The sequence below is a fragment of the Tachysurus fulvidraco genome, chromosome 22 (genome assembly GCF_022655615.1).
Source record: "Tachysurus fulvidraco isolate hzauxx_2018 chromosome 22, HZAU_PFXX_2.0, whole genome shotgun sequence".
Classification (NCBI taxonomy): Eukaryota; Metazoa; Chordata; class Actinopteri; order Siluriformes; family Bagridae; genus Tachysurus; species Tachysurus fulvidraco.
The window spans coordinates 9,348,710-9,361,209 of NC_062539.1; the positions used below are offsets into that span (position 1 = coordinate 9,348,710).

Here is a 12,500-nt window from a genome sequence, read left to right on the forward strand (position 1 = left end):
TTCTATATTTAGACATAAATATGCTCTCTGTCACACTGTCACAAAAAAAGTCCCTCCAGGCCCTTAATTTCTTCTGCATAAACAGAATCACATGCAACATTTTCGACACCCTTCCACCCCCCCCCCCCACCATCTATGCTTCCCACCACGAGACTTTTATGTCTCCGTTTTTAATTCTTTTTTTAAGACACCAAGAACAAAGTAGACTTCCCATGTGCTTCCAGAGTATCACGCATATGATCGAGCAGGAGGTGCCTCTGAGGTGCTTAGCAGCTCATTTTCCGCTTGTTAGCACAGACGCGCATGGTGCTCACAACGGGAGATAGCAGCCGACGAGTGTGTAATCACATAATTGTCTTTTCACTTCTCATTTTCATCACCATCCCTTCTGCCACTTGTTTACTTCCACTCCAACCTTCACTCTATTCACTTGCTGCTACACTGTCAGTCATCTTGATCGTTAGTGGACACAGTGGACAAGGGGTTTTTACATTATGCCTTAACATGCTGCAGATGCCCAAAGCATTTTCATTTATCGCCGTACTGTACAAAATTTCAATTCAATTTAATTTTTGCACTTTTAACAGTTGACATAAATTTTTGGTTATAAATGTAGAACCCTAATAAACACAGCTCAAATGTATAGTGGCAAGAAATCTGTGTTGACATGGGGAAGAAATTCAATCCTTTCAATCTTGTCAAAAGGGAATGAGCATAGCCTTTATGACCCCAGCAGTATAGGTACCAGTTTAGGTACCGGTATACAGTATTCATGGGAGATTATCAACTGAAGCAAGGGTTAATGACTAAAGCTTCGAAGCAAATTGAAAATTGTAACACTTCTGAGTTTAGGAAGTTTATGATTAGATCAAACTTCAGTTATCCAAGGAAAGATATACTAAAACTTGCCAACCGAAAAATCATCTGTGGTCAACAATGAAGCTATACAACAGCAGTCCTTATCCAAACCACCAGCTTTTTTCAAATTTCAATTGAATAATGAATTTTTGATTCCTACATCCAGTCATCATCACAATGCCATCTGCAGGCAATCAAGTCATAATACAAGCACACAATTATCAGTATACTGTATGTGCTATTCTATCTCAGAAAGAGCTCACTGACCTGTGTTGAGAGGCCGTTACTGATAGCGGGGTTGACTGGGTTAGAATGGCTTGGTGCAGGCACAAAGCCATCTGAGTAGCCTGAGAAGCCGTGACGGCCTGAAGACAGGCAGTATGCTGAAGTAGCATCCTGGCCTCCCGGAGCAGTGGCCAGACTGCTCTGGTGTACTGAAGTTGGTGGAAGAGGCTGGGGCCTGTGCACTGTGCTGGCCTGTTCTGACATTGCTGATAGATATATAGAAGAAGACAGCAAGGAAAGCAGAAAAACAGAAATGTTAGGCTGTATTCACTAAAAACTGCCATTTTTCATGTGAGTGGTCAAAGTGATGCTGCCTGAAGTGCTCAACCATGGTGTTGGTATACAGTATATTGAATATAGCTACTGGCAATGCTATAGATATATAATGTGTATGTTACATAAGATTTTTGGTATTCATGTCAGAATTGCAGATTACCTAATTACTTGCTCAACATGCTCCCTGATAAAGTGATCTTGTGTACATGATACTGTAATATACAGTACATGATACTGATCATGATGATTATAAATAATAATAATAATAATAATAATAATAATAATAATAATAATAATAATAATAATAATAATAATAGTACAAATTAAGGTAGGTGATAAAACTGGCTTAAGCAATATGCAGAGCCGCTTACTTTTCAGACTAAGTGCGAGTTTGAGCTAAATGCGGCATCCGACCCACCTTGTGGGATGGAGGAAGCTGAGTAAGGACTTTCTGGAAGCTGGTAAGGCTGTAGGCTCGACATTGCCGATGGCGGGAATCCTCCTGGAATCAGGTGATTAAATGCCATCAGCTGATTGGCTCCTGCCTGCTTCCTCCAGCGTGCCCGCCTGTTGCTAAACCACACCTACAAACCAAAACACCAAAAAAAATTTGATGACCTGAAAAAAATATATTTATCTGAGCTATTGTCTTCTATGGGGGCACAATGTAAATGAAATTTGTTATGAAATATGTGTCCTGTGTGTATATTCAGTGACATATTACATTCTGTTCATCTTTGAAATGTCCACTGTGTGTAGGGTTATCATTGTTCCGGGGAACATGAGTGTGTGTGCGGACTCTTGTGTAAGCACATAAGCACATGTGTGTGAGAGAATCTATTTCTGAGAAATATACATTATTACATATACATCACATAAATCACAAATACATACACTGAAATCATACTTCATGGGGTTACAGAGTTTATAAATAAAAGCATGTAACAAATGGCTTATTAATTCATAAGAGGGAATACTCTGTGTGTGTGTGTGTGTGTGTGTGTGTGTGTATGTGTGTGTGTATATGTGTGTGTGTGTGTGTGTGTGTGTGTGTGTGTGTGTGTGTGTGTGTGTGTGTGTGTGTGTGTGTGTGTGTGTGTGTGTGTGTGTGTATACCTGTACTCTCGCCTCAGTAAGTTTGGCTCTTTGGGCAAGCTCCTCGCGTGTGTAGATGTCGGGATAATGTGTGCGCTCAAAAGCTCTCTCCAGCTCTTCAAGCTGCTCGGCAGTGAATGTCGTGCGACTGCGACGCTGTTTTCTTTTCAGGGGCAGACCTGGCTCTGAGTCTACATCTGAACCCTCATCTGAATGACTCGCTAAAACACACATAAAACACACAGTCATGTCAGAAATATAAAAAGTTTTAAAAAATTATAATAAAAGCAAATAAAACAAAATTTTATTTATTTTAAATTTTCACTTGCAGATGCACAATATTACTTTATAACCTTTTATTTGTTCTTATCTTTGTCTACCATAACAGTTGCATACATAATCATTATGGAAGTTTTTTAATTTATGATACAAGAATTTCAACTTTTCTGTGTTTATGAAAAATGGAAAATTGATTTACACATGATTTTCAATGGAATCATAAGGGCAGTTCTGGAATTCAACGAATAAGCATTTAAGATATGTGATTATATCATATAGATTTAAAATTACACTTTTAAACTCATGAAACATCTAAGGATTAGACAGATATGAGAGAACATATTTCCGAGGGCATAACTAAGTAGTTTTTTAATGCAACATACATATACAGATTCAAAGCTTTGTAATTCTATATTTTATATACCCAAAGGTATTGTGTGGGGTTCATTAGGCATTTCTATGTTTGATATATTGGCTTCACTTCAGACAAAAAATACATACTGCAAATAATTCCATACAAAATCTCAATTTCGAAAATTGTTACAAATGTTTTGCACAAATGTTTATTAATCGATCTAACAACTGTCCTTAAATTAATTTTAGACCCACGTATCTGCCCATGATATTTGCAAATACACTACAGATAACAAATAGTTTATTAAAATGCAGAACTATTCCTTTATTCATGCTGGCAAAATGAAACAATTAGCAAACACAAAGATATCAATACAGAAATATTCTCCAATACGTACTTCCAGATTTACTGACAGAATCAACAGTTGTTATCTGTTCTTGCAAATAATATTGCTATTTTTCCATAGATAATTCCCATAAGCTCCAGTTTGAATGTACACATGCAGATGCATGCACACATACACACATACACACACTCACACACACACACACAATCATGCATGCATGCACACTGTGTGTGTGCTCGCTGTAAGTTTGGGACAGTGTTTATTCACGGGTCATTCAGACTGCCCTTGAGCTTGGAGCTCAGCATCTCCAAGGAGGCGGGGATGGGGCTCTCTATCAAATAATGATTAGGCCTCTCAAACTAGCGTGACAGCCTGCTATTGTGCAATAATACGCCTCGAAATCCCCAGTCCCCAACGCACAAACATGGCATCTGTTTCGTCCGACACCAACCATATCTTTTCTCTAACTCCTTTCTTTCGTTCGCCCCTCTCCCCATATCTCTATGGTTTAACCCTGCAAGAGTGGGAACAGTTGACCAGTCATGGATATATAGCCTATGATAGTTGATAAACATTCCTTCGAAAATATCTTGATCATAGTGATTTGTGCATCTTACCCGCTAAATATCTGCAACGCAATCAATTAACTAATCCTCAGTCTGCGTGCAAATGTGAACCATAATTTTCCATTGTTTATGTTTAAAGCTCAAACCTCAACCACAATTTTTTTCACACACACATATATCCTCACTTGGAAATATTATAGAAGAAAAATATAATACCAATATTGTCTTTAAGACATTTGTTCTAAAATAAATGAAAAAAATGAAAAAAGTGCCTAGAACACCATGAAGCATAAAATCATTGTTACCTCCCAATAGAGACTTTTAATGTTTATTTTTGTTTTTAGAGTTTTTTCTTTTACAAATTCACTTTAAATGAGTACTGATCTATATTTATTATTACTGTACTCACTTTAGCAAAATGTTATGTTGGAATTTCCTACTTATCTGATGCAATAATTAACACTGACAATAAGTGCTGACAATATTGACTGTAAATCTTGCACCCAGAGTTACATATGAGCAACCTATAAAAACCTTAGCTGCCAGATGACTGATAATCACATAGCTAGCTAGCAAGAACAAAAAAATTCTAAGATTTGGCATGCATTAAATACAAACTTGCTTAACTTGTAATTAATGAAACGTGCCTTGATGTTTGTTCTGATAAGAACTTAAATTAAATGAAAATAAATGAATTTCTCAGGTGCTTGTGAGGGGAAAGAGAGCGAGAGATCAAAATTTTGAGCTTTAATTAAAAGCAAGAAAGAAGTCACGCTAGCAGGAGAGCCGCTGTGCTTATGGAGCCACACAGGAAATGCTGCTACTTTATGCCAGCATGGGTCTCTCTAGGCATCTCACAAGGATTTGGAGCATAGAAAATAGAATGACAGAGAGCAAGGAGAAAACTGGAAAGGAAGAAGGGAGACTGAGAGAAGGACAGAGTGAAGCATATTATCACTTTCACATGGATACAAGCAGAATTGATAGTTTGCCAAAGATTGTTTGCCAAAATGCTGCACAAGGAACAAAGTCTGCAATTTGTGAGAGCAAGTGCAGCTAAATAAAATTCTTTTTTTTCCATGCAGCTTATAAAATAAAACAACAAATGCTCAAAAGCAGAAGTGGTTCAATATTTGAGGAAAGTAACAGTTGGAAAAGAGGCTAAGTGTTAACTACAGAGTTCAAAGCTCAATACTTGTCTTTCTCTTGTCCCTTTCTCTCCTGTCTTTATTCTCTGAGTTTTTATTATCTCCGACTCTGGCAAAAACACTCCATCATGGCCTGTGAGTTAATAGTAAATGACACTGTTACTTTTGTCATCCTCCATTCTCTCTCTCCCTCTCTCTTGCTCTCTCCTTCTCAGGGAGTTATTTGGGAGTCTTTTGTTGGCCTATATGGAGAAGCCTGTGGCTGAAGGCTTTGGAGTCTGATTTCCACGCTCCATCTGTAGGATCCATCAGAGCTGGGCAGGAGGGCATTCAGGGCCGCTGTCACCTGCCCAGCGGGGGAGGGGGGCACAAGGGGGGGGCACAATGGGGGCAGGACGTGGGGGCCAATGGGGGAACAGCAGGGGGCCGCCCCCGATCCTTCCTTCACCATCGCCATGGGGTTTAAAGGGGAAGGTAAGAAAGAATGTATGTGGATATATAAATGCATTTGTCTATTTTTGGTATACTTCCCTATATAATAATAGATCACATACTATACTTGGTAATACTGTGTCTCTTTTATGGTATATATATTCCAACAAAGTGTATTGTCTATGAGAAAAAGATTTAAAAAAAGATTGTGATGTAGTTCTTGTTCGTCTACTTTAAAATCATACTTTTTCATATATTACAGTATTGTCATTTATACATGTGTGCTAATGAAAATTAAAATTGTTATTATGCTCATCTTGTTGTTTAAAGTTTAAAAGTTCAGTCAAATAAATCAGGCTAACCTTTTAAAGGAATTTACAGAATGTCATTAGCTTTCAAATTATCCATAATTCCACCTGTGGAACCTCTCCTCTCACAAATGCCACTGCTTTCTAAAACTTCAAATAAAATATAATTCTGTGACATGGATGGATGGATGGATGGATGGATGGATGGATGGATGGATGGATGGACAAATACACCAGATGGAATGTGTGTCAGTGTGTTTACATAAATTTTGATAGGAAGTCAGTCCGTGAAATAGGATGCACTGGCTGGATTCCTGCAGAGTTTTTGCCTACTTACAAAACCAGGAATTCAGCGGAACACCTCCTCCATCACTTACCCCTGATCCAGACAGATCCTTGGGGAAGAAGTCTATCTTTCTCTATATCCCCTTTTTATGTTTCCTCTCTGCTTGTAAGTCTTTGTCTTTCATATGCATGCAAATCAGGGTAGGACAGCTCACTTAAGAGAGCAGAAGAGATAAACTGTGTTTTCTACCTGACTTTTAAACACTAGAGGAAATTAGGCTTTTAAATGAAGTCGCAAGGCTATACAGGACTAAGACTTTTTCTTTGGGAGGAGAAAGTAGCGGAGTATACTGTATAGTCTGAGTTGGCTTGGTACTGCAGATGCAGGCTCTCTGTCTGTGTTTGTGGAGGCAGTAATAACAATACTTCCCCTGCTGCCACAGTGCAAGGCTATTCATTAATCTGACACAAGGTGCATGCCTTCTATTCGAGGAGGGTATTTGTATTCAGAGCAGTCACTCCTGGAGTGTGCATACACACACACAGACACACACAGACACACACACACACACACACAGCACACAAAGGCCAAAAACTGTTAAAAACTCTATAGTCCTAAACACAGCTTTACTATTTATCAACCCTCCATCAGAGTGGAAGGAGCGGACTAAAGAGAGAGAAAAAGAGGGAGAGAGAACGAACTACCCTGTTGAATGGGTTCCACCTGCGGACATAAGAATGCAACGCTCGGGTAGACGGAATTCCACACTGATCCAAATAGCAACATGAGCACAACATTCAGCAGTGATGGCTACAGGAGGAGACTTTGTTAACTTTGCCATGTTACTATTGGAAGCATGACTGGAGCAATTTTGCAGTGTTTACTCAGTGTTTGTCTGGTAGCATGTTTCTCATACACAAAATTGTTTTTATTTTTATGCACCCCTGCACAGAATGCTGGTGTCACACTTTCTCTGTAAACATGGTAAGTAAAGGATTTACACCACATCCAGAATGAATGAGCCAGCAAAATGATGCTTGAGTGACACTATAGATTAGGCCAAAACCCCCAAAATTTAAGAACGTTGAAAGAAAGGATTTATATCCAGAAAAAAAAGAAAATGGGTGGGAGAAGGGTGAGAAAGCAAAACTAAAAAAATAAATGACAGCGAGAAAGGATGGAGAGAGAGCAAGAGAAAGAGGGAGAGTAACCATCTGGGCCGTTTATAGCCCCTAGTAGGGGGAGAGCCATCTCCTCCTGAGGGGCAGTTAAATGGCAGGGTAATTGAGCTAGTGACATGTGTTCAGCAAACAAAACAAAAGGCAGAAGAGACAAATGAAGCATTTATTTGCTCAGTGGAGGAGCGCTGGCCCTTTGGGCTCTTGGGCCCGTGCGCCACTGCTGGAGTGTATTAAGGAGTATATAGAGGGCCAGCAGATGCAGAGTAAAGAATGGTTAAGAGACTGATTATGAGTCCATCTGCGGTTGGCATTTAGTTAAGAGGGAGGAACTGGGGAGGCACTCGGCCTGCTAAAGAGACACTAACTCTCCAGCTGGAGAGAGAGAGAGAGAAAGAGAGAGAGAGTATGTGTAACGGAAAGAAAAATAAAAAGAGAAAAATGGTGTAGGGAGGGGCCATAGGAAAAGTAAAGAAACAATATTTGTAAGACACATGTTAACAAGATTTGGCTCTAAATAGGATATTTATGCAACACCCCAGCATGAATCCCTTCATTTAAATAACTACAACTCCTGCCTTTTTTAAATAATAAACAAACAAACAAACATACAAGAATGTTAACATATAGTTCTTCTGAGGCAGTAACAGAATGGAAAAAAGTAAGCATTGTGAATACAGAGCATGTAGTGTGCATTATCTCCAAATAATATGCAGTAGAGCATGGAATTGTATCATTAGAGCATTCAGGGAGAGAACACACACGTATATAGCACCACAAAACACACCCAGGCAGAAAAAGAGTAAGAATTCTCTTTGCCTCCAGAATCCATAACATTTAAGGCAAAATTTGCTTTGTTATTTCATTGATATTGAAAAAGTAATGTGTTTTCTAGCCTTTGTACTACAAGGGTCAATTATTGTCTTACCACTTCTTCCACTTTTCTAGCACTCCTACTATGTTTAAGCAACTAGTATGAACAAACTCTTCTATTTATGAATAACTTATTCCCAGAGCTCCATTTACCTGTCAATAGGAGGCAAAACATTATTTTAACCCTCACTGCTAACAGAGAAGGCAGTAACCAGGGATCCAGTAACCAGGGATCATCTGTGACCAAGCACAGGCATGGATCACACTCTCTGGGGAATATAAAGTAGACAAGGTGCTCCCTGTCTGCACCCTCCAGCCCTCCAATGTTCCCTAATTCTGTGCCTATTTTTTCACAGAATGGCAAAATGTATATACGCACATTCTTAATAAACATCCTTGTAAATATATATTACTTATTATAACTAATACATGTTTTCTGTAATTATTCTGAAAATGGATCAATTCTATTTTCAAATGAATAAAATAATGATATTACCATGTTGAGATTAATTAATCTGTAATAAAATCCTTTTTCTTAAATATGTTCTGGAAAATAATAAATAAATGCATTGCTGTCGTGTTTTATTCTTCTTATAGTACAGCAATTTAAATAAAATTATATCGTACTATTTATCGTACTATTAATTTTTCAAAAAACGTGTTGCTATATAAACTAATTCGAACTAAAGCTAATTTGCCTTTTTCATTTACACCACTAATGCAGTTTTTGACAGGAATATATAAGTAGCCAAATTCAACAGGTTGCACTGGTTGTCTGGCAGTTTTATCTATAACAGTGCTTTGCTTCTAGGTTTTTTGTTTATTCTAATGTAAAAACCTTTAATAAATAAAGCAGACTTAATAGTTTTTAGACGATGTTCGTTAAAACAAATGTGGATCTGTTGACAGTGGCTTTTTTGTATGAATGTTTAATCAAATTTTATACAAAACAGATCTTTTATATTGGTGCTCAAAAACATCTTAAGTCTCATAAACTCTGTATACAAATACTCGTCAGTTATTATTGCAAATATGTCAACGCACAACTATGGAAAAGTTTAGAAGCATGTTAACAGTTAAGATTTAAAGGCAAATTTAAAGCATTATTTATTTGTATCTACTTTCCATTTCACAAACACCAGATTTCTTTCTTTCTTTCTCTCTTTTTTTACCTTCTCTCTATCTATCTCTCTGTGCTTCTCTCGAGTTCCTCAATCACTCAGAGAAATAAGAGCAAGAAGTGAAGTTCCCCAAGTTAAGTGATTGACAACATTGTCTAGCTTTTCTCAATTAACCATCTCATTGTGTGTGTTTATAGGTTGGCCCCTACCCCTTCGACCTCTCCACTTTCCTTTTCATCCTCTGCTCACACTAACACTTCCAAAAGAGAGAGAGGGAGAGAAATAGAGAGAGAGAGCTCTATTTGGAGAGGAGTGCCTATTCTCCTTGACCTTCCATTGCTCACTTTCTCTTTCAGCCACTTCAAATTGTCTTTGAGAGAAGTTTGGAGTGAAAGAAGGGAGTCCATCAGCTCAGAGGGGCCAGGCCCGGGCGCAACCCCAAAACCCCACTTCAAAGATGGCCTGCATTCATTAATTGTCCTTTGAATTAATATCAGAGGATCACAATGCTGGTGCCACAAGAGAAAGAAGAACCAATGAAGCATAGACTCACACATTCATTTGCAGATAAACTTGGGGTATGTGTGTCAGTGAGTGTGTGTTTATTTCATTTAAAGTTGCAGTACAAAAGGAGTACTTTATTAATAGAAAAGACAAACAGAGGAGAAAAAAGAACAGCCCTGACATATGAAGGGCATGACAGAATTATGTTACATAATATTCTTAGAAATTAGTTCTAATAATTTCACTTCCAAATAATTCCTAATGAAAATTAGACTCACAGGGCACAGTACTTCCTCGGCTAGAAAAGAAAATCAATTGATACAAAAGTCTATTTATAAAGGATTTAAATGCATAGTTTTGGTTAATACAATATTGCCACATTTGGATAGCATGCTTGTGCAGTGGAGCAAGCAAGCGATTTAAACTTAGTTACAAATTTGATTAGTTACATTATGACTAAAGCAACAAAAGTGCTATTATAAAAAAAAAGTCCTATGAAAAGCCATGAGCATTAATCCCTCACCCTAACCTTAAACACTTGGAGCTTCATGCTAGTCAAACTGCATGAATTCCTACGAAATTTGAAATTCATGTTAGCTAACTTCAATTGTATTCAACAGTATTTGTGAAGATTCTGGGTTCTGATGGGTTGATTCCACATGTAGAATGGAGAGAAGGAGAGGGAGAGGGAGAGAGAGAGAGAGAGAGAGAGAGAGAGAGAGAGAGAGAGAGAGAGAGAGAGAGAGAGAGAGGACACTGGGATGAACAGGGATGAATTTACTGCTGCATCTCTCTGCCTGCAGGGCTTCGAAGTCATGACTGAGAAAAGCATTCCAGCAGGAAGACTAGGCCCCTTGTTTATTGATCACGGACACAGTCCTGTCTTTTTACCCCACCCCCCACCCCCCAGTTCTTACACAAATGTACTCTAAAATGTATCAAGCATTTACAACCATCCTAGAAAAAAAGATTGCCCCCAAAAAGCTGTACAAGTAAAAGATGCATCTGGTAAAAAAAAAAAAAAACTTGTCAGCTCATATAACATATTTCTGGCTGTTCCAGTTTGTATATAAGTGATTCAAACGACAAGATCACTCTGTCTTTTTGCTGCTTGTTGTTTTTTTTTAAAATTCATCTGCTTGTCTCTCTCTCACACACACTCATGCTATCTCTCTCTCTCTCTCCCTCTCTCTCTCTCTCTCTCTCTCTCGATCCATTGAGTGAGTTCCTTGCCAGAATAGTGGCGAGCCAGCACCCCCCACTTTATTTACACAAACAAAGTCCTCTTCGCTTTCTTTCATGTTTTGTTAGCAGTTGATTCTCTCTGTCTTCCTGGCTATTGGCCTGCGGGAGGGACAATGGCCTCGGGAGAATGGCAGCAGATTGTTGGAATGCTCCTCAATGAAACTAATTATTACATGTTGACTGCGTTCACCATGGCACATCTGAAGGCACTAAGCTTATTCAATTGGCCTCGGCAGGACTCCCTTTCGAAAAAAAAGAAAGAAAGAAGAAAAAACTTGATCCCTTTGACTATTTGTATTTCTGAGTTTTCTTTTCTTGCCCGCCATAAAATGAAAGTCTGAGAGAGAGGGGGCCATTGCTCTTTGATGACTTTAGTTACTTTTAATTAGCTAAATGAGGCTCGAGAATTGTCAGCTTTCCCAAAGTTAATAGAATAAGGGAAAAGAGCGAACGCACTCATGCGAGCTCATCTTTTTGAGAAAATCTTTATTAACTCATACATAATAGCTAGGTTAAGGAGGAAAAGAGCCTCTTTAAATTCTTGAAATTCACTTAAATGTGTTACATGCATTGTGTCCGAGTAATATTTAACCATCAAATTATTTTTTCTTAAAACAAATTTATAAAGTAATAAAACATAGATGAGTGGGCTGCAAATTCCAGGTTCTTCTAAATAAAAAACAATGTAGATAGATAGATAGATAGATAGATAGATAGATAGATAGATAGATAGATAGATAGATAGATAGATAGATAGATAGATAGATAGATAGATAGATAGATAGATAGATAGATAGATAGATACTTTACAGTCCATCATTAATCGATTTTCAGCCAAAAATATCTATCACCTCAGTAGCATCTTGTGAATAAAACCTTATCTGCTACAGTAGTGATACTCCACTGATTCAGTCTTCTGCTTCACTGCCCTGGCTTTTCCCAGACAAATAAATCTTAAAAGCACATGCTTTGATCTCAGCACTTAAAGAGACCCCAACAATAGGATTTTGAGGAGTGGGGGCAGCGGGCCAACAGGGCCTTCTCACTGACAACTATAGACTCAAGCACCTACTTAATCAATATTTGGTCAGAACACTCCCTCTTGATACTGAAAACGCCCTTTTCAGATTTTAATTGAGCACCATAAAAAAAAGGAGCAACCAGAAGCCCAACTGAAAAAGACAGCAGAGTGAAATATTGTTTCTCCTGAGCCACCTTGCAGTAAATAAGCTAAAAAGACAAAAGATGTAAAAACTTTACAGTCTGCCAGTAGAGATCAGGGCACAGTGAGGAGGGTTTGAGTTTTATGACATGCACACATTTGCATTTGGACAAAGGTTAATTG

At 38.2% G+C, this 12,500-nt stretch overlaps 1 protein-coding gene across 3 annotated transcripts in view; it reads right to left on the reverse strand.

Moving 5' to 3' along the window:
• Window positions 1-12,500, reverse strand: part of pax3a (paired box 3a) — a 24,971-nt gene that overhangs the window by 7,473 nt on the left and 4,998 nt on the right. For all 3 annotated transcript variants that reach the window (XM_027143200.2, XM_027143199.2, XM_027143201.2), the window contains exons 5-7: window positions 2,536-2,735; window positions 1,838-2,003; window positions 1,126-1,349 (exon numbers count right to left, since the gene is read on the reverse strand). In XM_027143200.2, coding sequence (XP_026999001.1) covers window positions 1,126-1,349; window positions 1,838-2,003; window positions 2,536-2,735 — 590 coding nt within the window. The remainder of the gene's footprint in view (window positions 1-1,125; window positions 1,350-1,837; window positions 2,004-2,535; window positions 2,736-12,500) is intronic.